At 47.5% G+C, this 22054-nt stretch overlaps 1 protein-coding gene and 1 long non-coding RNA gene across 6 annotated transcripts in view; one reads left to right on the forward strand and one right to left on the reverse strand.

Annotated features, from left to right (window-relative positions):
• EDC3 (enhancer of mRNA decapping 3) overlaps positions 1-22054 on the forward strand; it is a 46799-nt gene that overhangs the window by 730 nt on the left and 24015 nt on the right. For 2 of the 5 annotated variants that reach the window (XM_075575949.1, XM_075575951.1), the window contains exons 2-5: positions 1626-1817; positions 3751-4031; positions 13621-13965; positions 16102-16203. In XM_075575949.1, the coding sequence (XP_075432064.1) occupies positions 1654-1817; positions 3751-4031; positions 13621-13965; positions 16102-16203 (892 nt within the window). In that variant the 5' untranslated portion in view covers positions 1626-1653. Of the gene's footprint in view, positions 1-1280; positions 1413-1625; positions 1818-3750; positions 4032-13620; positions 13966-16101; positions 16204-22054 lie in introns of all 5 variants that reach the window. The other 3 variants (XM_075575950.1, XM_075575952.1, XM_075575953.1) reach the window with 3 other exon arrangements.
• Positions 434-6079, reverse strand: LOC142469075 (uncharacterized). The gene is made up of 3 exons (XR_012788954.1): positions 5562-6079; positions 3635-4110; positions 434-1936 (listed from the first exon to the last, which is right to left on the reverse strand). It is a non-coding gene; the product is annotated as an uncharacterized LOC142469075 (long non-coding RNA).

Below are 22054 nucleotides of genomic sequence, written 5' to 3' on the forward strand. Positions count from 1 at the left end.
CATAAGGGGTTCACAAGTGTTTCTTACTACTATAAATCACATAGGACAACCGTCTCAGGGTTGCACTAAATGAAGTACAGCACCTTGCAGGTAAGTTCCATGAGACGGTGTGCTGGACAAATCACTTTTGCACTGACAAAAGGTACCGAAACGTTGTGTTTTGAGGACTTCAATAGACCCTCTTTTTTCATTGAACTTACCTGCACGATGCCATATTTATTCAGTTCGTACAACCCTGTGATGGTTGTCCTATGTGATGTATAGTGTGTGTACAGTGGCGAGAATAAGTTTGCGAACCCCTTAGGATTTTCACATATTTTCAACCTAAAATGTTATTAGATCTTAATCTATGTCCTAATAATAGAGAAAGATAACCGAATCAGACAAATGACAAAAACACATGATACTTTTTCAACATTTATTTATCCACAAATTATTCAACTTTCTATATCCATGTGTGATTTTGATCCTGAAGTGTTTACACACACCTGTATGGTGAAAATCAAACTCACAAAGTTTCTGACCTTTTATATAGGGTGGGGCCTCCCAAACTCACACCTGATCAACGACCTCATTATTTAAACACCTGATTCTAATTATCCCATTTAATTTAGCTGATAAAACCAGCCTTTCACTTATTTTTGCACATACCCTGACTCTTAATTACTCATTGTTTGTCTAATTCATACATCATTTTGTTTTCAAAGACATGGAATTGGTTAATATAAACCCTATTGGATATTTAAGAAAAGACTGATTTTGATTCAAGAAGGTTATCATAGAAAAACTATGGAATTTCCATTATTATCATTGGGGTTCACAATCTTTTTCTCTTCGTGTGTGTGTGTATATATATATATATATATATATATATATATATATATAACACACTTGCTGTAACTGTGTGTGTATATGTATGTGTGAATTTGTGTGTTGCATCAATGATTTTTGTTTGTACATTAAACAAAAAATGATTTAGAAGAACTTGTTGTGAAAAATGCATCAATCACCCCGATGTTACTAATTAAACATGTCCCTACACTGTGCCTCTTTTATATCCTAATATTTGTACGCGTCTCCTGGGACATAAAGCTCCCTGTGTGGTCAGTTGTGATATTTCTGGTGGTCCTATGATACTTTCCGTCGACCTCACTGTTTAATGCCGCGCTCCCCATGCTGTGAGGTCTTCTAGCGATGAACCAAACTATTTCCACCTCCGGGGACCCCCTGATTCCCAAGATACATACTGGTTTACATGCCAGTGTTTTCTCGCCATGTAGGGAAGTGGGCACCAAATGTCTTGGATTCCACTGACCAACAGGAAGCAGCAACATCATAAAAGGGATAATACTGCAGCTTCCTATTGGGCGACCATCTTTACACTTCCAGCAAGAACCCCGGGAACTTGACCAGTAAGTAATTGGAACCAGAGGTCACGAGTTAAACAAGTAAATGGTCCACTCTATAGGTCCCTCTGGTTTGAATTCTGGGGAACAATATATATAAGTTGCCGGATTGCTGGTTTAATGAGTTCTTTTTTTTTTTTTTTTTAAATGTACCCCGCTTTGTAAAATACTTATTGCATTGTCACTGTTGGTTACTAAACTGTGGCATCTAAATTTCAGTCAGTCATTGGTGTTCCCGGATTACAATATGGCTGCCGATTGGCTGGGGAGCATCGTATCTGTGAACTGTGGACAGACTTTAGGGGTGTATCAGGGCCGCGTGTCTGCCGTGGACCAGCTCCATCAAACCATCTCTCTGACACATCCCTTCCACAATGGCGTCAAGTGCCTGGTGCCAGAGGTCACCTTCAGGTGAGTTTCCTCATGTCCAAGCCCAGTGCCCCCTTCAGAAACTCATTACTGAGAAAATGCCGCCATTGGTCTTTGGGACAATTTGCAGTGATGGTCGTCTCTTGGCTGCCAACTCTTATCTAGACCCCGGAAGAAGAAATAGCAATTTATTACCGTCTGAAACTCTTATGGCAACTTTGGACTTCTTTTCAGGATTTCTTTACATTACATATTCTATGACTTCAGCTGCATGATGGGAGCAAAGGGTGAGGTCCTTATGGGTCAGTGTTCCCTGATTTTGGGGGAGACAGAAGATTTGCAAGAGGCACTCAGAGGGACCTACACACTGGGAGATTGTCACAGACAGGATGGTGTCACAGCGCCCGATAGAAAGAACTCCAGTTTTCCTCCGTGTCTCTACTTTGGCATAAAATTTTCCGATTTTTTCTTGACTGGGATTTCAAAATCTGGGAAATTTCCTGCTAAGTGGAAACACTAGTTTTCCTGCATTGAAAAAAAAACATATTCTTTTCTTGGGGTTTTTAGGGTCATCTTCCGTTGTGCACTGAATACAAAGAGGGGGGGATGTTACATGAGCAGCACAAGTCCATTTGGACCCTTGGGATGCGGCCACGGTTCAGCGACGCATGCTTGGCGTGATCGAATACATGGTAGTAGGTGCCACACTGTGCGTGCGTCTGCTTTCCAATGCTCTGCACTTGGGGAGACAGGCAAAATGGATTCCTAAGTGCGCTGAAGGGTCACATGACAAGGCAACAACGAATCACACAGCACCAGTCACCAAAACCAATCAGACTTAAGCATTAAGCCATCCAATCACAGCGAAGCACATTATTCTGCATGTGACTGTGGTATAATAAAACTTTTTGTGGTGTGCTGTCCTGGTTAACTAGTTGGATGACAATGTGACGTCACGATACTTCCTTCACTGACACGCCCCGATCCAGGCAATGACACGCCCCTTCCTTATGTGCCATGCCCCCTCCCCCACCCGCTCGCGCTCGTAGATTGCTGCAGGACAGACTAGCGCTCCTGCTCAGAGAGTTGGTGACGTTACAGCGCTCAAGCATGAGCGCGCGTCGCTGCACCGTGCCCGCAGCCTTATGAAAAGATCAGGAAACTATAGGTAGGTCCCATTATGTGTTAAACAGGAAACTCCTCACCTGTAAGTTGCTGCCACTTTGTGTTGCTAGCTCAGTGTTTCCCAATCCAACGTGCCGGCCCTCCGAGTATCCCAGGGGCTTTTAGATAGGGACACGGAGGGACCCGCTAGCAATGTGTACTAAAGTGTTGCGTTTTCCCCATAAAGGATTTTCGTTCATCCCTTGAAAACGAGCGGTAACTCTTAATGTATTACTTCCGGTAAAACATGGTATAAATAAACATTATTTGGGTGGCTTCACGGTTTGGGTCCATGCTCTGCCTCCGTTATTGTATTTTTGTCGGGAAATCCCTAGCTCTGGAGGAACCCCACTTTATCTCTGATATTGTAACTCGTTAGTTTTCTTCAAAATCCAGGGGGAGCATGGGAGAAGTACAACGAAAGAAAACCAGATCTAAGTGTGGTTCTGTTGGTCTTTCTTTTGTTGTATTTCTCCCATGCTCCCCCTGGAATTTGAAGAAAACGTGCATTCTTTTTTTGACCCCCGAAGACCGTCCCTACCAGGGGGTCAGAGCAGGGAGTTACAACCTTATCATTTTTTTTCACTATTGTGTATTCACTAATCACCGTGTATTATATAAAGTCGCAGATACTTTCACTTGATTAACTACACCTCTGACGTTGGCTGTATAGGGAGCGCCTAAAATCTTTTCACCTTATTGTGTGTATACTTGTAGCTCGTTAGCCAGTACATTGACGACTGCTAGGCCTGTACGCATATGTGTTGGTGACTTCTGGAAAGCGGACTCTGAACATGTTTTTGTCACTCAGGGCGGGAGACATCACAGACTTAAAGATACTGGAGATCCCCGTTGACAGCCGGAAGCACAACGACCACCAGCTTCCTGACCATACAGCGGGCGCCGGGTACCTGCCAGTAAGCCACCACAACGGCATGGGCAAGCAGAAGTTGGCGGCAGACTCCAGCGTCCCTCAGAACATCTCCCACGGAGCAGAGGCGAAAGGTACGGAGCCAGCCGGCATCTCTCCCCAGCCCAGGCACACGGAGGCCCTCAGCCAGCCGAAAAACTTTCGCCGCAGACACAACTCCTGTGAGTATCCTGCTGGATGCGGTGTGGATGACGTGAGCATGGTTTTTGGTTTCTGTCCAAGCTTTGCCGCCTCAGGGATCTGCAGGCCCATGAGAAGTTGGTCATTGGTGGTTGATGCAAGTCTATTCACGGGGCGCGGTGTTACCCATTCTGCCAGACTGTTATTGGCTTCCCGAGCGGCGGTGTGAGATTAGGGTGAGATGTACGGAGGGGCAGAAGAGGGTATAGTGAGAGATTAGGGTGAGATGTAAGGAGGGTATAGTGAGAGATTAGGGTGAGATGTAAGGAGGGTATAGTGAGAGATTAGGGTGAGATGTAAGGAGGGTATAGTGAGAGAATAGGGTGAGATGTAAGGAGGGGCAGAGGAGGGTATAGTCAGATATTAGGGTGAGATGTAAGGAGGGTATAGTGAGATATTAGGGTGAGATGTAAGGAGGGACAGAAGAGGGTATAGTGAGATATTAGGGTGAGATGTAAGATGGGGCAGAGGAGGGTATAGTGAGATATTAGGGTGAGATGTAAGGCGGGGCAGAGGAGGGTATAGTGAGATATTAGGGTGAGATGTAAGGAGGGGCAGAGGAGGGTATAGTCAGATATTAGGGTGAGATGTAAGGAGGGGCAGAGGAGGGTATAGTGAGATATTAGGGTGAGATGTAAGGAGGGGCAGAGGAGGGTATAGTGAGATATTAGGGTGAGATGTAAGGAGGGGCAGAGGAGGGTATAGTGAGATATTAGGGTGAGATGTAAGATGGGGCAGAGGAGGGTATAGTGAGATATTAGGGTGAGATGTAAGGAGGGGCAGAGGAGGGTATAGTGAGATATTAGGGTGAGATGTAAGATGGGGCAGAGGAGGGTATAGTGAGATATTAGGGTGAGATGTAAGGAGGGGCAGAGGAGGGTATAGTGAGATATTAGGGTGAGATGTAAGATGGGGCAGAGGAGGGTATAGTGAGATATTAGGGTGAGATGTAAGATGGGGCAGAGGAGGGTATAGTGAGATATTAGGGTGAGATGTAAGATGGGGCAGAGAAGGGTATAGTGAGATATTAGGGTGAGATGTAAGATGGGGCAGAGGAGGGTATAGTGAGATATTAGGGTGAGATGTAAGGAGGGGCAGAGGAGGGTATAGTGAGATATTAGGGTGAGATGTAAGGAGGGGCAGAGGAGGGTATAGTCAGATATTAGGGTGAGATGTAAGGAGGGGCAGAGGAGGGTATAGTGAGATATTAGGGTGAGATGTAAGGTGGGGCAGAGGAGGGTATAGTGAGATATTAGGGTGAGATGTAAGGATGGGCAGAGGAGGGTATAGTGAGATATTAGGGTGAGATGTAAGATGGGGCAGAGGAGGGTATAGTGAGATATTAGGGGGAGATGTAAGATGGGGCAGAGGAGGGTATAGTGAGATTAGGGGGAGATCCACCTTTTAAGACCCATCTTAAAACCCATCTCCTTATTGATGCATATGAGTAGCTCCGTGGCTGATACTTTACACTGCATACATCGACCGTGGCCCCCTGCAGACGCACTTACCAGAACACCTTCCTACTGGCTCTTTACGTTCTTCCTGCCTACCAATTAGACTGTAAGCTATTCGGGACAGGGACTCCTTTTCCAAAAAGTTACTTTTATGTCTGAAATCCTGACCTGTTGGGGGCCCTCGAGGACTGGAGTTGGCCACTCCTGGGTTAGATTGTAGGGGAGTCAAGTGAGAGGCAGGAAGGCCGGACAGCAGGAGGTTACAGTAGTTGAGACGGGAGAGAATGAGGGCCTGAGTCCGAGTTTTAGCAGTAGAGCGAAGGAGGAAAGGGCGAATCTTTGTGATATTGCGGAGGAAAGATCGTCAGATTTTAGCTACATTGTGAATATGGGAGGAGTGTGACCCCTAGGCAGTGTGCTTGTGATATTGGATGTATGATAGTACTGCCAAGGGGTAGAAGGGGGCAGAAGGGCCAGGCTTGGGTGGAAGTATGAGGAGCTCCGTCTTTTACGTGTTAAGTTTGAACCGGGATCAAACCATCTTGCTAATTATTTCCTTATATCTATGTGTGCGTGTGCGTGTGCGCGTGAGTGTGTCCTGAATAGTTTGCAGTGACTTGATTGCTCTGGGGTTAGAGATACAGCCAGCACCGGGGGGGGGGGGGGGGGGACGGCCTGGATGATATTGCTGTATCTGTGTATGGGCGGGGGGGGGGGGGGGGGGCTGGAGGATATTGCTGTATCTGTGTATGGGCGGGGGGGGGGGGCTGGAGGATATTGCTGTATCTGTGTATGGGCGGGGGAGAGGGTTCTGTCAAGGCTCAGGACTATATATCCGTCCCGATGACCCCTGCGTGCCTGGAGTCTGGGATCTCCTGTTAAGGATCAGTACAGACTTGGCAGCACGGGGCTGTCAGAGCAGGCCGGGCTGTCTCCTGGATCCCTCACGCGAGCCCGGGATCGGTTCCCATGGCTGAAACGCCGCCAGCTCCTTGCACGCACCCCAGTGAGAGGGGCGGGGGGGACAGAGCTCTGCCAGTCGCACTGTTTAACTTTCTCCGGGAGCCTCTCGGGAAGTGGCTGGCTGCCAAGATGATAGTACCGCTGGTATGCTGAGTAAGCTGAACACACACGCTTAAGCTTCTCATGACTCGGAGCGTGTTCTTCCTGCTCATACTTTGTCACCGCTGTGTAGTGTTTCAATTCCGCTCCACAAGAGTCCACAATTCTTTCCCAGGCCCCAGACCTTTATAGGAGCCCTGGACACGCTTACGGGGCGTCAAAACGTCTCCCCCTTCTTTCTGTTAGGGCAAAATCTGTGCGGCTAGGACGCCAGTCCAGCATAGTGGGTGTATATAAAAGGTCAGCAGCAAATATAGGGTGAAGTGAGGTGGCGATAATAGTCTTCTGGTAATTGAACGTATGTGTGACCTCTGGGCGGCATGTAAGCTGATGGGGACACCACTTGCTGTAATGTTTGTTGCATCAGTAAGAATCATGGTTGTCCCAAAGCAGATCTACCTACCTTCGGGAGTTGCTGAGTGAGTTGGCACCGTTGTTGGGGTCAGCCCCTCTTAGGGGCAAAGTGTACTAATGGCAGTTACATGGTTAAGAGGTCAGTCCCCGCTAGGGGCAAAGTGTACTAATAATGGCAGTGACATGGTTAAGGTATCAGTCCCTCTTAGGGGAAAAGTGTACTAATGGCAGTGACAGGGTTCAGGGGTCAGTCTCTCCTAGGGGCAAAGTGTACTAGTGAGTGACCTGATTTTCTTTATTGAGGAAAATATTTGCATAAAACACTAATTATATGTTACCAGCGCAGTAATATTACAAACAATCACATTATAAAGATATTCATACAGTTCCTTTTTAAATATGCAGAGTAATTGCTGTGAGCCATTTTAAAGTTTTAAAATGATATTTGCTTCCACTATTTTCGATTTAAAAAAATAATATATATTTAAATTAACCTTTTTTTTTATTTTTTTAAATTGTGTTTCATGTATAATATAATATAATATAGGATGGGATGGTGGGGGATATGATATGGAAAACAAAATTGGATGGAGAGGGTAAACAGGTCTTCACACTTTAGGAAACACGGAAAGGACAGTACTGTCATGCTCTCCGTATATTCACACGTATGTATACACAAGAGTATCTGGGTTTTCTTTAGAGAAGAGCGTCCCTATTGATTCAGAACCTATCATCTGATACTATAAAAAAAATATATATATATATATTTATCTTGAAAAAGGGTAAATTAGTTTAACTTTTTGACCAAAGCATTATAAGCCGGTGAGCCACTTCAAGGCATGACCATAATATCGCAGGTCCTAACACTAACTGATTAAAATTCTTATTTACCTGTATAATTACAGGAAGAATGATCTGCATTGTATCTGTCACAACCAACTGCATGAAAATGAGCTTACTGGGTGTCTGTGTGCCTATCATCTGATAACCCGGGAATATGCCTGTGGTTGGTTTTTGCCTCTGGCTGACTTAGAGGTTAATACTATGATTTGCCCATGGCCTCGGATCTGTCGAAGCCCCTTTAAATGTAATCCATGGTCTATTTTAATATTTTTACCCGGATAAACTTTTCAATGTTGACTACAGTATAGGTTTAACAAAACAGGATGGGAAGAGGGATAGAAGGAAAGAAACACTAGGAAATGCGCTAAATAAGACAAGCACACCTGGGATTTAGAATAGTAAACGGAATTAAGATTAATGTGGGCTTTATATGTGTATTATTGATACGAAATATTAGCATGAAGGCATATTTGTTTCCTGATTCTTACATTGGTCCTTTTGGTATAAGCAGAATACTGAGCGATCAGAGGAACGGGGCAGGTGCAGCCACTCTGATTGGTCAAAGGCAGGGGGGTGGGATTCTGGGTGAGAATACGTTCTTATAATATATCCAGCTATATACCTCAGCATACATAGGCAGGGGGTGGGATTCTGTGTGAGAATACGTTCTTATAATATATCCAGCTATATACCTCAGCATACATATGCAGGGGGTGGGATTCTGTGTGAGAATACGTTCTTATAATATATCCAGCTATATACCTCAGCATACATAGGCAGGGGGTGGGATTCTGTGTGAGAATATGTTCTTATAATATATCCAGCTATATACCTCAGCATACATAGGCAGGGGGTGGGATTCTGGGTGAGAATACGTTCTTATAATATATCCAGCTATATACCTCAGCATACATAGGCAGGGGGTGGGATTCTGTGTGAGAATATGTTCTTATAATATATCCAGCTATATACCTCAGCATACATAGGCAGGGGGGTGGGATTCTGTGTGAGAATATGTTCTTATAATATATCCAGCTATATACCTCAGCATACATAGGCAGGGGGGTGGGATTCTGGGTGAGAATACGTTCTTATAATATATCCAGCTATATACCTCAGCATACATAGGCAGGGGGTGGGATTCTGGGTGAGAATACGTTCTTATATATCCAGTTATATACCTCAGCATACATAGGCAGGGGGTGGGATTCTGGGTGAGAATACGTTCTTATAATATATCCAGCTATATACCTCAGCATACATAGGCAGGGGGTGGGATTCTGTGTGAGAATATGTTCTTATAATATATCCAGCTATATACCTCAGCATACATAGGCAGGGGGTGGGATTCTGTGTGAGAATACGTTCTTATAATATATCCAGCTATATACCTCAGCATACATAGGCAGGGGGTGGGATTCTGTGTGAGAATATGTTCTTATAATATATCCAGCTATATATCTCAGCATACATAGGCAGGGGGTGGGAGTCTGTGTGAGAATACGTTCTTATAATATATCCAGCTATATACCTCAGCATACATAGGCAGGGGGTGGGATTCTGTGTGAGAATACGTTCTTATAATATATCCAGCTATATACCTCAGCATACATAGGCAGGGGGTGGGATTCTGGGTGAGAATACGTTCTTATAATATATCCAGCTATATACCTCAGCATACATAGGCAGGGGGTGGGATTCTGTGTGAGAATACGTTCTTATAATATATCCAGCTATATACCTCAGCATACATAGGCAGGGGGTGGGATTCTGTGTGAGAATACGTTCTTATAATATATCCAGCTATATACCTCAGCATACATAGGCAGGGGGTGGGATTCTGGGTGAGAATACGTTCTTATAATATATCCAGTTATATAGCTCAGCATACATAGGCAGGGGGTGGGATTCTGGGTGAGAATACGTTCTTATAATATATCCAGCTATATACCTCAGCATACATAGGCAGGGGGTGGGATTCTGTGTGAGAACACGTTCTTATAATATATCCAGCTATATACCTCAGCATACATAGGCAGGGGGTGGGATTCTGGGTGAGAATACGTTCTTATAATATATCCAGCTATATACCTCAGCATACATAGGCAGGGGGTGGGATTCTGTGTGAGAACACGTTCTTATAATATATCCAGCTATATACCTCAGCATACATAGACAGGGGGTGGGATTCTGTGTGAGAATACGTTCTTATAATATATCCAGCTATATACCTCAGCATACATAGGCAGGGGGTGGGATTCTGGGTGAGAATACGTTCTTATAATATATCCAGTTATATAGCTCAGCATACATAGGCAGGGGGTGGGATTCTGGGTGAGAATACGTTCTTATAATATATCCAGCTATATACCTCAGCATACATAGGCAGGGGGTGGGATTCTGTGTGAGAACACGTTCTTATAATATATCCAGCTATATACCTCAGCATACATAGGCAGGGGGTGGGATTCTGGGTGAGAATACGTTCTTATAATATATCCAGCTATATACCTCAGCATACATAGGCAGGGGGTGGGATTCTGTGTGAGAACACGTTCTTATAATATATCCAGCTATATACCTCAGCATACATAGACAGGGGGTGGGATTCTGTGTGAGAATACGTTCTTATAATATATCCAGCTATATACCTCAGCATACATAGACAGGGGGTGGGATTCTGTGTGAGAATACGTTCTTATAATATATCCAGCTATATACCTCAGCATACATAGGCAGGGGGTGGGATTCTGTGTGAGAATACGTTCTTATAATATATCCAGCTATATACCTCAGCATACATAGGCAGGGGGTGGGATTCTGGGTGAGAATACGTTCTTATAATATATCCAGCTATATACCTCAGCATACATAGGCAGGGGGTGGGATTCTGGGTGAGAATACGTTCTTATAATATATCCAGCTATATACCTCAGCATACATAGGCAGGGGGTGGGATTCTGGGTGAGAATATATTTCTATAATACTCATCCTTCTGTAATTATATATTCCAGGATATAAAAGCAGGATTACGTGTGCTAGGTTAGGATCATGTTAGTTTCCACATTTCTAAGTTACAGTAACCCATGGCTTTAAATGCTCACAACATTAATGTAAGTAAAACATATGCTACATGGGTATAATCTGAGGTAATTCAGTTTGCAATCCCCCTCTCAATATAACAGGCCCTGTTTAACCAGGCAAATTCTCAGTTACTTGCACTGTTCTAATATGAACGCATGGATGGGCTTAAAGCAATAACAATAGTCATAGAAGTGACTCCTCTGTTGACAAGATCTTGAAAGTGATGAAACCCAGACCAAGTCATTATGTCCCAGAGACATGACAGCAGCGGAGTGTTTGCTATTAGCATGGTTAGATTTTGTTTCAAGGAAACAATGCCACTTGTCCTTTACAAAGGGTTGTGTGTTGGCTGGCTATGTGGGGGGTTTGCCCCTGCCTAGCGACACGTTCTCTCGTGTGTGTGTTTTATGTTCTGCAAGAAAGACCCTTCTGTGCTGTGTGGGGCATTGCAGGAGTTGCAGACCCGTCTGGGGTGCACAGGAAACCGGGAAATGCTGGTCTTTGGAGTGGTGCCTCCCGGTGCCTTTGAACAAGTTGATCTTTCTTTACTTCTGGAACCAAAATGGTTAGTTCTTGTGGCCAGGGATACATAGCGTTTTGTTCTGCTGTATGGGGCAGTGTTCTCCTAGGACAGTGGGTCCCAGCCTTATTACTCTGCTCCCCCTGCTACAAAATATTTGTTCCCCGTTCCCCTAATCTTATCGCCGACTCGTCAGACAGTCGCTCACACGGTGTGATCGATCCCAGGCAGTATGGTGTCCTGACTTCGTGGGGGGAACACGCTTAATAATCCCCCAAACTGCCCCTCAGTGTGTGCAGGCAGCATGGGGGGTATAGCTGTCACTCACTGCGGGGGCTTCCAAAGTCACGCCCCACAATGCCTTGCTGCTGTGGATGCAAAGCTTTGTGAGGAGCTTATGCGGTGAGTGACAGCTATCCCCCTCATGCGAAGGTGCAGTTTGGGGCACTTCCTAAGCACGCAGTCCCCACATGGGATCAGGACCCCCCTATACTGCCTGGGAGACGCCATTACTGATTGTTTTGGCGAACCCCTTGGAGACGCCTCACGGAGCCCTGGGGTTTCCTGAACCCCCTGTTGGGAATCACTGCCCAGAACCATTGGGCACTATTGCTAATCCTGCCGTCTACAATCATTCCTTAATCCTTCTCCTTCCCGGATTGACTTAGTTATGCTTCCGTCTGTATGCAGCTGTACGCTTCTTGCAGCTTCCCAAATGCCTAACCTTAGGCTACGGACCCAGTGCGCGTGACGGGGTGCCTGGCGGCGCTCATTCCCTGCCTCAGCGAGACCTGATGGACATCAGGCAACTAGTGACAGAGGGGTGGGGGGCGGCCATGACGTCACGCGACTGGTTCGCCCTCATTGGCTGAACCGCCACCGTGACGTGGCCAATGCTCGGCCGCGCCAAAAGACATAAATCTTGTCTTTTGGCCAAGGTGGGCGCGCATCGTGGCTTGTGCGCGCACGCGCACACACGCTGACTGGGACCAGCCCCATAGAGGGCTGTGCGACAGAGCGCAGGGAGTCGCGTGGGCGATCCATGGACTTTGATTTTCGCGCTACGGGGGAAGCGTGGCCGTGACGTCACCAGGCTGGTTCGCCCTGATTGGGCGTGACGCGGCCCTCGCGCGAAAAATCGAAATCTTTTGTCGGTTCAAAATGCTGTCGTGCTTGATCCCGCGTGCGCGGTCGCGTGCACTATGGCCGCGGCCTTAGCTATATCGGTATTAACACTTCTCTGCCATTTACCTGCCCACTCCCAGTCTCCCCAAGTCCTCCCGTAGAGACATCACATCCTGCTCTGATTGTAGCACCTTCCGCATTCTTCTGCAGACGGCTCACTACCACCTGAAAGTTCATTACTAAGGTGAAAGGCAATGTCCCTACAAATCACCTGAAGCCTTCATACTATCGAAACCGATGGAGGCACACAGGTAGTAATGGCAAACAAATTGCGAACGTTTACTTGATGCTAATGGCAGAGAACAATGTACCGTTTCAGGGGACGGCCCCTTCCTCAGACAATGCCACCACTTCATCTTTTTCGATATGTAGTATGTATATCCCTCTACTTAGAATATAGGGGCATTGATGGGCCAGCTTGTACCGGGATAACCTTTATCTGTATATCTGTAAATACGCCTTCACTTTTTGTCTCTGCTCATGGCCTGGCGAGGGTTGGCTTTTGCAGTAGACAATGGCACCTCTGATACATTGCAATTGGTGTCTCTAGCTGTGTTTAATGGACTGGACCTCCAGTTGTGTTTAATGGACTGGACCTCCAGTTGTGTTTAATGGACTGGACCTCCAGTTGTGTTTAATGGACTGGACCTCCAGTTGTGTTTAATGGACTGGACCTCCAGTTGTGTTTAATGGACTGGACCTCCAGTTGTGTTTAATGGACTGGACCTCCAGTTGTGTTTAATGGACTGGACCTCCAGTTGTGTTTAATGGACTGGACCTCCAGTTGTGTTTAATGGACTGGACCTCCAGTTGTGTTTAATGGACTGGACCTCCAGTTGTGTTTAATGGACTGGACCTCCAGTTGTGTTTAATGGACTGGACCTCCAGTTGTGTTTAATGGACTGGACCTCTAGTTGACCAAGCCATGCACTGAGAATTATCATCATGCGGGAGGGGGCCAGGGTGTCGGGGTCTCACCGGTCTATTTCCCTCTCCCTCACGTAGGGTCTTCAAGCAGCCGGTACCCGAGCCAGGCCACCCCGAAGAAGAACGGGCCGAAAAATGGGCAGCTGAAGGCTCGGGACGACGAGTGCTTCGGAGAGGATCTGGAGGAGATTCCCGACGCGGACTTCGACTTCGAGGGCAACCTGGCGCTTTTCGACAAGGCGGCTGTCTTCGAGGAGATAGAGACACACGAGAGGAGAGGGGGAGGAGGTGGTGCGAGGTCACGGGGGACCCCCAGCGAGAGGCCCCCAACTTACAGACACGATGAGAACATCCTGGAGTCTGAACCCACGGTGTACAGGAGGATCGTGCTACCGCAGCCGACTGGGAAGGAATACTGCACAGGTAAGAGGGAGCCTGGAAACTGGGCATGGGAAGGGAGCACAAAAACACAAGGGTTCTTTAATGGCAGCGACATGGTTAAAGGGTCAGTCTCTCCTTGGAGCAAAGTGTACTAATGGCAGTGACAGGGTTAAGGGGTCAGTCTCTCCTTGGAGCAAAGTGTACTAATGGCAGTGACAGGGTTAAGGGGTCAGTCCCTCCTAGAAGCAAAGTGTACTAATGGCAGTGACAGGGTTAAGGGGTCAGTCCCTCCTAGGAGCAAAGTGCATTAATGGCAGTGACAGGGTTAAGGGGCCAGTCCCTCCTAGGAGCAAAGTGCATTAATGGCAGTGACAGGGTTAAGGGGTCAGTCGCTCCTAGGAGCAAAGTGCATTAATGGCAGTGACAGGGTTAAGGGGTCAGTCGCTCCTAGGGGCAAAGTGTAATGGCAGTGACATGGTTAAGGGGCCAGTCCCTCCTAGGAGCAAAGTGCATTAATGGCAGTGACAGGGTTAAGGGGTCAGTCGCTCCTAGGAGCAACGTGTACTAATGGCAGTGACACGGTTAAGGGGCCAGTCCATCCTAGGGGCAAAGTGTACTAATGGCAGTGACAGGGTTAAGGGGTCACATCTGGGTGACTGACGCCTTGTTACCCAAATCTACCCCCTATAAGTATGATTAAGGCCTTATTGAAGTTATTATAGGAACACGGGGAGCTGAGACTTGGGAGGGGGCTGATTTCCTTGCGCTGCCCCCTTGTGTCTGACATCTCTGTGTTCATCAAGAGTTTGCACAGGCAGTTTTTTTTTTATAGCACGTTTAGATTTGTTTGAGGAAGCCAACTAGTAGTCCTAACAAGGAGGAGGCTGGAAATATAGTGGGGGTCATTAATATCCTAAAGAATTCCCCTTTCCACCCCGACTAAGGCTTTTTATATAGTAGGTGCTGGTGCGCCCGCAGTTGTGCGCCCGGTGTTGTTAAGGTGCAAGCGGTGACGCGCGCGGTTAGGGGGCGTGACTCTGACATCACAGCGGTAGGCCGCGCTGTGATTGGTTCGCGGCGCGGCAGCAGCACGAAAATACAATTTTATTGTAATTTCCCTGGCCTGCCGCGACACCGCTGACGGCCGCGAGCGCGCGTCCCTAGTATACAAAGTCTGGCTAACACAGCCAATTCTAATTGCCGCGCGCGCACACGGTAGTGTACTATATTACCGGCGTAATGCTAAAGTGCCGGGTTAACCCTTCCCGAGCCGACCCCCGCTGTGTCAGACAGTCTGGGGGTCGGGACTGGTTCCCAGCGAGCATGAAACTCGTGTTTGAAATCAAGGCCAAAAATGTTTTACGTTTGTTAAAAACAAACAAAAGAGAAACCAAGAAAATGATCTCCGGGTAACGTCTCCGGGTAACGTCTCCGGAGAGGCCTGCTCCTTGAAGTGGGAGATTGTGTTTCACATCTGTGCCTGCCCTGCATAATCTTGCACAAGGCCCTTTGAAGATTAATCTCTAAACGGCGAGAGCCGTTAGCGGTCATTAGTGGCAGATCGGTAATGAGGCATTTCATGGCCCCTAAGGCGTAGGGTTGGCGTGCAGGTTTGGGGGTTTTCCATTTTGAAAGGGATTTTAATTCATTTCTAGCTTTTTAAATGACGTTTGAGGGGGAACGGTCTCTCCTAGGGGCAAAGTGTACTAATGGCAGTGACGGGGTTAAGGGGTCAGTCCCTCCTAGGGGCAAAGTGTACTAATGGCAGTGACAGGGTTAAGGGGTCACATCTGTGTGACTGACGCCTTTTCCCCCAAATCTGCCCCTATAAGTATGATTAAATCCTTATTAATGTTATTATGGAAACACGGGGAGCTGAGACTTGGGAGGGGGCTTATTTCCTCGCGCTGCTCCCGTGTGTCTGACGTCTCTGTGTTTTTAACAAGAGTTTGCTCGGGCAAAGCCCCCTCTCCCCCCCCCTTATCTGTATTTTCTCTGATAAGCACAGGGGGAATAAGGGGAAAGAAAATACTTAAGTGACAAGCACTACCCCATCCAGAGACCCTGAAGAAATGTAATTTGTGATTTAAAAGTAAAAGCTGCAAGATCTTTGCTTTTAGCACGGTTAAGTTAAAGGCAGCCAATTGGAATGCTGCCTTATTTACACAATGTTCTTAGGTCCCCTATCTGGGATCGCACCTTTGAAACTGGATGGATGTGATGAACCTCTTGGCGATGCAAGCTCTGGCACCTCTGGGGTTAATGCTGTGGCTGCCCTAAGTAATTATCCAACGCATGTTGCGTGTTACAGAACAGTTCCAGCGCGGGCTGCCTGGCTCCACTGCCAGCTGTAAAACCTCATAGTAAAACTGTGTAAACAAACTCCCCCCTCACTCTCTCCTCCCTCCTTCTCTCTCTACCCCCTCCTCTCTCCCCCCTCCTTCTCTCTCTCTCCCCCCTCCTCCTCTCTCTCTCCCCCCTCCTCCTCCCTCCCCCTCCTCCTCTCTCCCTCCCCCCTCCTGCTCTCTCCCCCATCCTCTCTCTCTCCCCCCTCATTCTCCCCCCTCACTCTCTCCCCCCTCACTCTCCCCCTCCTTCTCTCTCTCCCCCCTCCTCTCTCCCCCTCCTCTCTCTCTCCCCCCTCCTTCTGTCTCTCCCCCCTCCTGTCTCTCCCCCTCTTTCTCTCTCTCCCCCTCTTTCTCTCTCTCCCCCCTCCTCTCTCTCCCCCCTCCTTCTCTCTCTCCCCCCTCCTTCTCTCCCCCCTCCTCTCTCTCCCCCCTCCTCTCTCACCCCCTCCTTCTGTCTCTCTCTCTCCCCCCTCCTTCTCTCTCTCCCCCCTCCTTCTCTCTCTCCCCCTCCTCTCTCTCTCTCTCTCTCTCTCTCTCTCTCTCTCCCCCCTCCTTCTCTCTCTCTCCCCCCTCCTCTCTCTCTCCCCCCTCCTCTCTCTCTCTCCCCCCTCCTTCTCTCTCTCTCCCCCCTCCTTCTCTCTCTCCCCCCTCCTTCTCTCTCTCCCCCCTCCTTCTCTCTCTCCCCCTCCTTCTCTCTCTCTCTCTCTCTTCCCTCCACTCCTTCTCTCTCTTCCCCTCCCCTCCTCTATCTCTCCCACAATCCTTCTCTCTCTCCCCCTCATTCTCTCGATCCCCCCTCCTTCTCTCCCCCTCCTCTCTCACCCCTCCTCTCTCACCCCCCCTACCTGTGTCTCCCCCTCCCTTTCCCCCCTCCCTTTCCCCCTCCCTTTCCCCCCTCTCTCTCCCCCCTTCCTCTCCCCCTTCCCTCTCCCCCGTCCCTCTCCCCCCGTCCCTCTCCCCCTTCCTCTCCTCCCTTCCCTCTCCCCCCTCCTCTCTCTCCCCTCTCCCCCTCCTCTCTCTCCCCCTTCCCCTCTCTCCCTTTTCCCTGTCTCTCCTTCCTCCTTCTCTCCCCATTCCCTCCCTGTCCCCTCCGTGTCTCTCCTCCCCCCCTCCTCTCTGAGCCTCTGTAATTATTTGGCTTGGCGTATAAAACTTCTATTTCCGTTTTATACTTGGCTTCCTAAAGAGTAAAGTAATCCCGCTTCCTATTACAAACATGATCCTTCCTGGCTGCTGTTCAGCCCCGCCAGAGAGTGACACGGCATCCAGCCTCTCCCCCCTCTCTCTGTGTGTCCTCTCTCTCCCCTTCTCTCTCTCCCCCCATCCTTTGTTGTTGCTGTAAGGAGCAGTGGGACCAGTCTTGGCTTGCGTGTGTGAGACGGGAGGCGTTCCTGCTGCACTTACACTCATGTCAAACAGTAATTAAAGGCAGCCTAAACCTCTCGTTTGGGCCTCTCTCATTGCGTGACACCCACGCTCCTGTTGGGGGGCCTCCCTCATTGCGTGACACCCACGCTCCTGTTGGGGGGGCCTCCCTCATTGCATGACACCCCCGCTCCTGTTGGGGGGCCTCCCTCATTGCGTGAAACCCCCACTCCTCTTGTGGGATCCTCTTTTCGTGACACCCTCGCTCCTGTTGGGGGGCCTCCCTCATTGCGTGACACCCCCGCTCCTGTTGGGGGTCTCCCTAATTGCGTGAAACCCCCGCTCCTGTTGGGGGGCCTCCCTCATTGCGTGACACCCCAGCTCCTGTTGGGGGGCCTCCCTCATTGCGTGACACCCCCGCTCCTGTTGGGGGGCCTCCCTTATTGCGTGACACCCACACTCCTGTTGGGCGGGGCCTCCCTTATTGCGGGACACCCGCACTCCTGTTGGGGGAGCCTCCCTTATTGCGTGACTCCCCCACTCCTGTTGGGGGGGCTCCATCATTGCGTGACACCCCCGCTCCTGTTGGGGGGGCTCCCTCATTGCGTGACACCCCCGCACCTTTTGGGGGGCTCCCTCATTGCGTGACACCCCCGCTCCTGTTGGGAGTTTTGTTCCTATTCGCAGTGTGGAGCACAGTTATTAGGTTTAAATATTACGCACAAATTATATACACTGCTGAGAAAAAGTTTGTGAACCCATTAGGATTGTCACATATTTCAAACCTAAAATGTAATTAGATATTAATCTAAGTCCTAATAATAGATAAAAATAACCTGATCAAACAAATAACACAAAAACATGATACTTTTTCAACATTTATTTATCCACAAATAATTAAACATTTAATATCCGCGTGTGACAAAGTATGTGACCCGTTAGATCCAGTACCTGGTGGCGCCCCCATAATATTCAGTATCTGGTGGCGCCCCCATAAGATTCAGTACCTGGTGGTGCCCCCTTGAGCAGCAATAACTTCAGCTGCGCGTGTCCTGTAACTGCAGGTCAGTCTCTCACAGCAGGTCTGAGGCATTTTGGCCCATTCCTCCTTACAGAACTGCTTCAGCTCTGACATTTAAGGACTTGCTTGCATGGACAGCTCGCGCCAGGTCCTGCCATGACATTCCCATGGGGTTTAGGTCCGGACTGTGACTATTCTATAGTCCATAGTTTAGTCCATTCTAAAACGCAGAATGTCTTCCTCTGCGGCCATTCTTTTGTAGACCCGCTTGTGTGTTTAGGATCACTGTCTTGCTGCATGACCCACTTCTGCTCACGGGCGGATGGCCTGACATTCTCCTCTAGGATCTTCTGATACAATGCAGAATTCATGGTTGTCAATGATGGCACGCCGCCCAGGTCCCGAGGCAGCAAAGCAGCCCCAAACCATCACTCCCACCACCACCACGTTTAACGTTTGGGATGAGGTTCTTCTGTTCAACCGCAGTGTTTAACGAAAACCAAACATAACGTTTCTTATTGAGGCCAAAAAGTACCACCTTTAACTCACCTGTTCAGAGAACATTGTTCCAGAAATCTTGTGGATCATCTATGTGCTCTTTGGCAAACTTCAGAAGGACAGCAATGTTGTTTTTAGAGAGCAGTGGTTTCCTCCTGGCTACCCTTCCATGAACACCATTCTTGTTCAGTCTTTTTCTGATAGTTGAGTCCTGAACACTCACATTAGCCAAGGCGAGAGTGGCCTGCAGATCCTTGGATGTTCCTCTGGTGTACGTTGTGATTTCCTGGATGATTTGCCGGTTTGTTCTTGGAGAGATTTTGGTAGGACGACCGCTCCTGGGTAGAGTGACTGTGACCTTGAACTGTCTCCATTTGCAGACTATCTGTCTGCCAGTAGATTGGCGGAGCCCCAAATCCTTAGAAATGTTTTTTTTTAACCCTTTGTAGACTTATGTGCATCAACTGCTGTTGTGAGGTTCTCAGAGATCTCCTTTGATTGCGGAAGTGTTTCCACACGCCTGTATGGTGACGACAAAACTCAGTTTCTGACGTTTTATCTATATAAAACTCCCAAGCTCACCCCATATGACACCCCTAATTACTTAAACACCTGGTTCTAATCATCCCCTTTAATTTAGCTGATAAAACCAGGCTTTCAGTTACTTTTGCACGTACCCGGGCTCTTAATTACTTATTGTTTGTCTAATTCATACATCATTTTCTTTTAAAAGACATAGAATTGGTTAATATAAACCCTATTGGATATTTATGAAAAGACGGGTTTTGATTAAAAAGCTTATCCTGAAAAAACTATGGAATTTCTGTAATTATCATTGGGGTTCACAACCTTTTTCTTGCCCCAGTATACCAAATATAGAAAAACTGACCTGCCTATTAACAGACATTTTGACAGCAATACCATTTTAATTTCATGGGTGAGGTTAAAAGATTAAGACAGGGGTGCGCCCCCCCCAGGGGGGGCAGGAGATTTGTCTGTGGGGGTGCGGCGGTTGCAGAGGTCCTGCGCTCTTCCCTGAGGCATTTAAAGTAAATGCCGGGGATCGCGTGAGGCCTCTGCAACCATAAAACTTACCGGGATTCATACGCCGTCACGCGTCTCCATGGCAACACAGCGTAAAATGCCGCCACGGGGTCATGTGACGTCACACGCGTCAGATGACGTCGCGGGGTCATGTGACACGACATCACAGGCGTGAAATGACTTGATGTCATGTGACCCCGGAACGTCATTTGACGCGGCTGCCAGGTAGGAGGGGGGGGATGCGAGCTCCGGAGCAGGCAGACGGGGGCGCTGCAGGAAGAGTTTGCACTCCCCTGGATTAAGAGATGGACATATGTCCATAGAGTTCAACCTGTGATAAATATATCCCACTGAGCTCCTCCTATATATGTATTTATATTTATTTTCTGCAATAGTTTTATTGAATATGCTGGTTTGAGGGAGCTACAGAAAGAAAGAAGGGCAGTTAATGGGCCGAATGGAGAGGGAGAATGGAAGTTTAACATCACTTTCCAAGCAGTTTGCACAGTTGTCATAGATCTTTACTTACATGTTAGGTAGGTTACAAGCGAACTATATTCTAATACAGTTCTATATCTCAGCACCGTCACGGTCGCACATTGATATAGGTATATAGTTCTCCAAAAGTACAATAATACCATTGTACGATCCACCATGGATTCTCCCCGGTTATTTCTACGATAAGAGTCTCGATCTTATTGGATTTTAACTATTGATCCAAAAGTCCCCAATTTTATGGAATGCTGCGTCTCAAAACGGCTGAGTCTTCCCATCCCCAGTATATTGTCAACTCTTTTTATTACCATATTTCTAGACCGGGTAATTTGCCTTTTCCAAGCAGCTGAGATAGTACACCTCACCGCGGTCTATATATGCGAGATTAGGTTTTTTTTATTGGAGTGCCGGCGATTTGCAGCTGGCTTAGCCAGAATTCCTATCAAATGACCCCATGGAATTGTTCATGCCACTGGACAATTCCACTAGATATACTCCAGGTTTCCAACCTGAGCCCAATGTCTCCAACATAACGGTGAGATCCCCAGGTATATTTTACCTAATATCTTGGGTGTTGGGCACCAACTAGAAATGATTTTATAAATGTTCTCTTTTGGTTTGGTGCATATGGAAGTTTTAGAGGCTGCCTTCCAAATATCGTCCCAGTCTTCCCGAGTTATTTCCGTGTTCAGATCAAGCTCTCGTTTAACCGTACTCTCATGATCAGGCACGGATCCCCATTGGTCTAGTTTCTGGTATATTATGGAGACAAGGTTTTCTGTTGGTAGGTTCTGTTCCTTCATATGATTTCAAATGTTGTGGAAGTTGGGAAGGTTGTACTTGGGTACGTGTGTTTTAATAAAATGTCTAGCTCGCAGATGGTTATCAAATTCTTCATTAGGAAGAGCGTATTTCACCTTCAGCGCCTCAGATGTCATAATTTGTCCATTTGCTATCATATGACCAAAGTCCACGATATTTCTTTCCTGCCATAATTCAGATTCTTGACTTCTAGCCTGGGGTAAAGTTTGGATGGTGTATGATAGGAACTAGTCTTGAGGGATTTTCAATTGAGCTACATTTGGTCTTGATTAAGTGAATTTTCTTTTAACGTGCCTGTTGGACACATTTGATAGTGTGTGTGTGTGTGTGTGTGTGTGTGTGTGTGTGTGTGTGTGTGTGTACACTGGCCGTGCCGAGTAAGAACGCCCCATGGTATTAATCGGAGCGGGTGGTGATTGGTTAGTATAGGTCTCGTGGGATTGTAGTACGTAAGACACAAACTATGAAGTGTTGTAGTCGGTTCACATTCTATGAAATGAAGCCTGTTTCATGTGCTAATGTTGTGAGTTCAGCTGAA

The sequence above is a fragment of the Ascaphus truei genome, chromosome 18 (assembly GCF_040206685.1).
Source record: "Ascaphus truei isolate aAscTru1 chromosome 18, aAscTru1.hap1, whole genome shotgun sequence".
NCBI classification, from domain to species: Eukaryota; Metazoa; Chordata; class Amphibia; order Anura; family Ascaphidae; genus Ascaphus; species Ascaphus truei.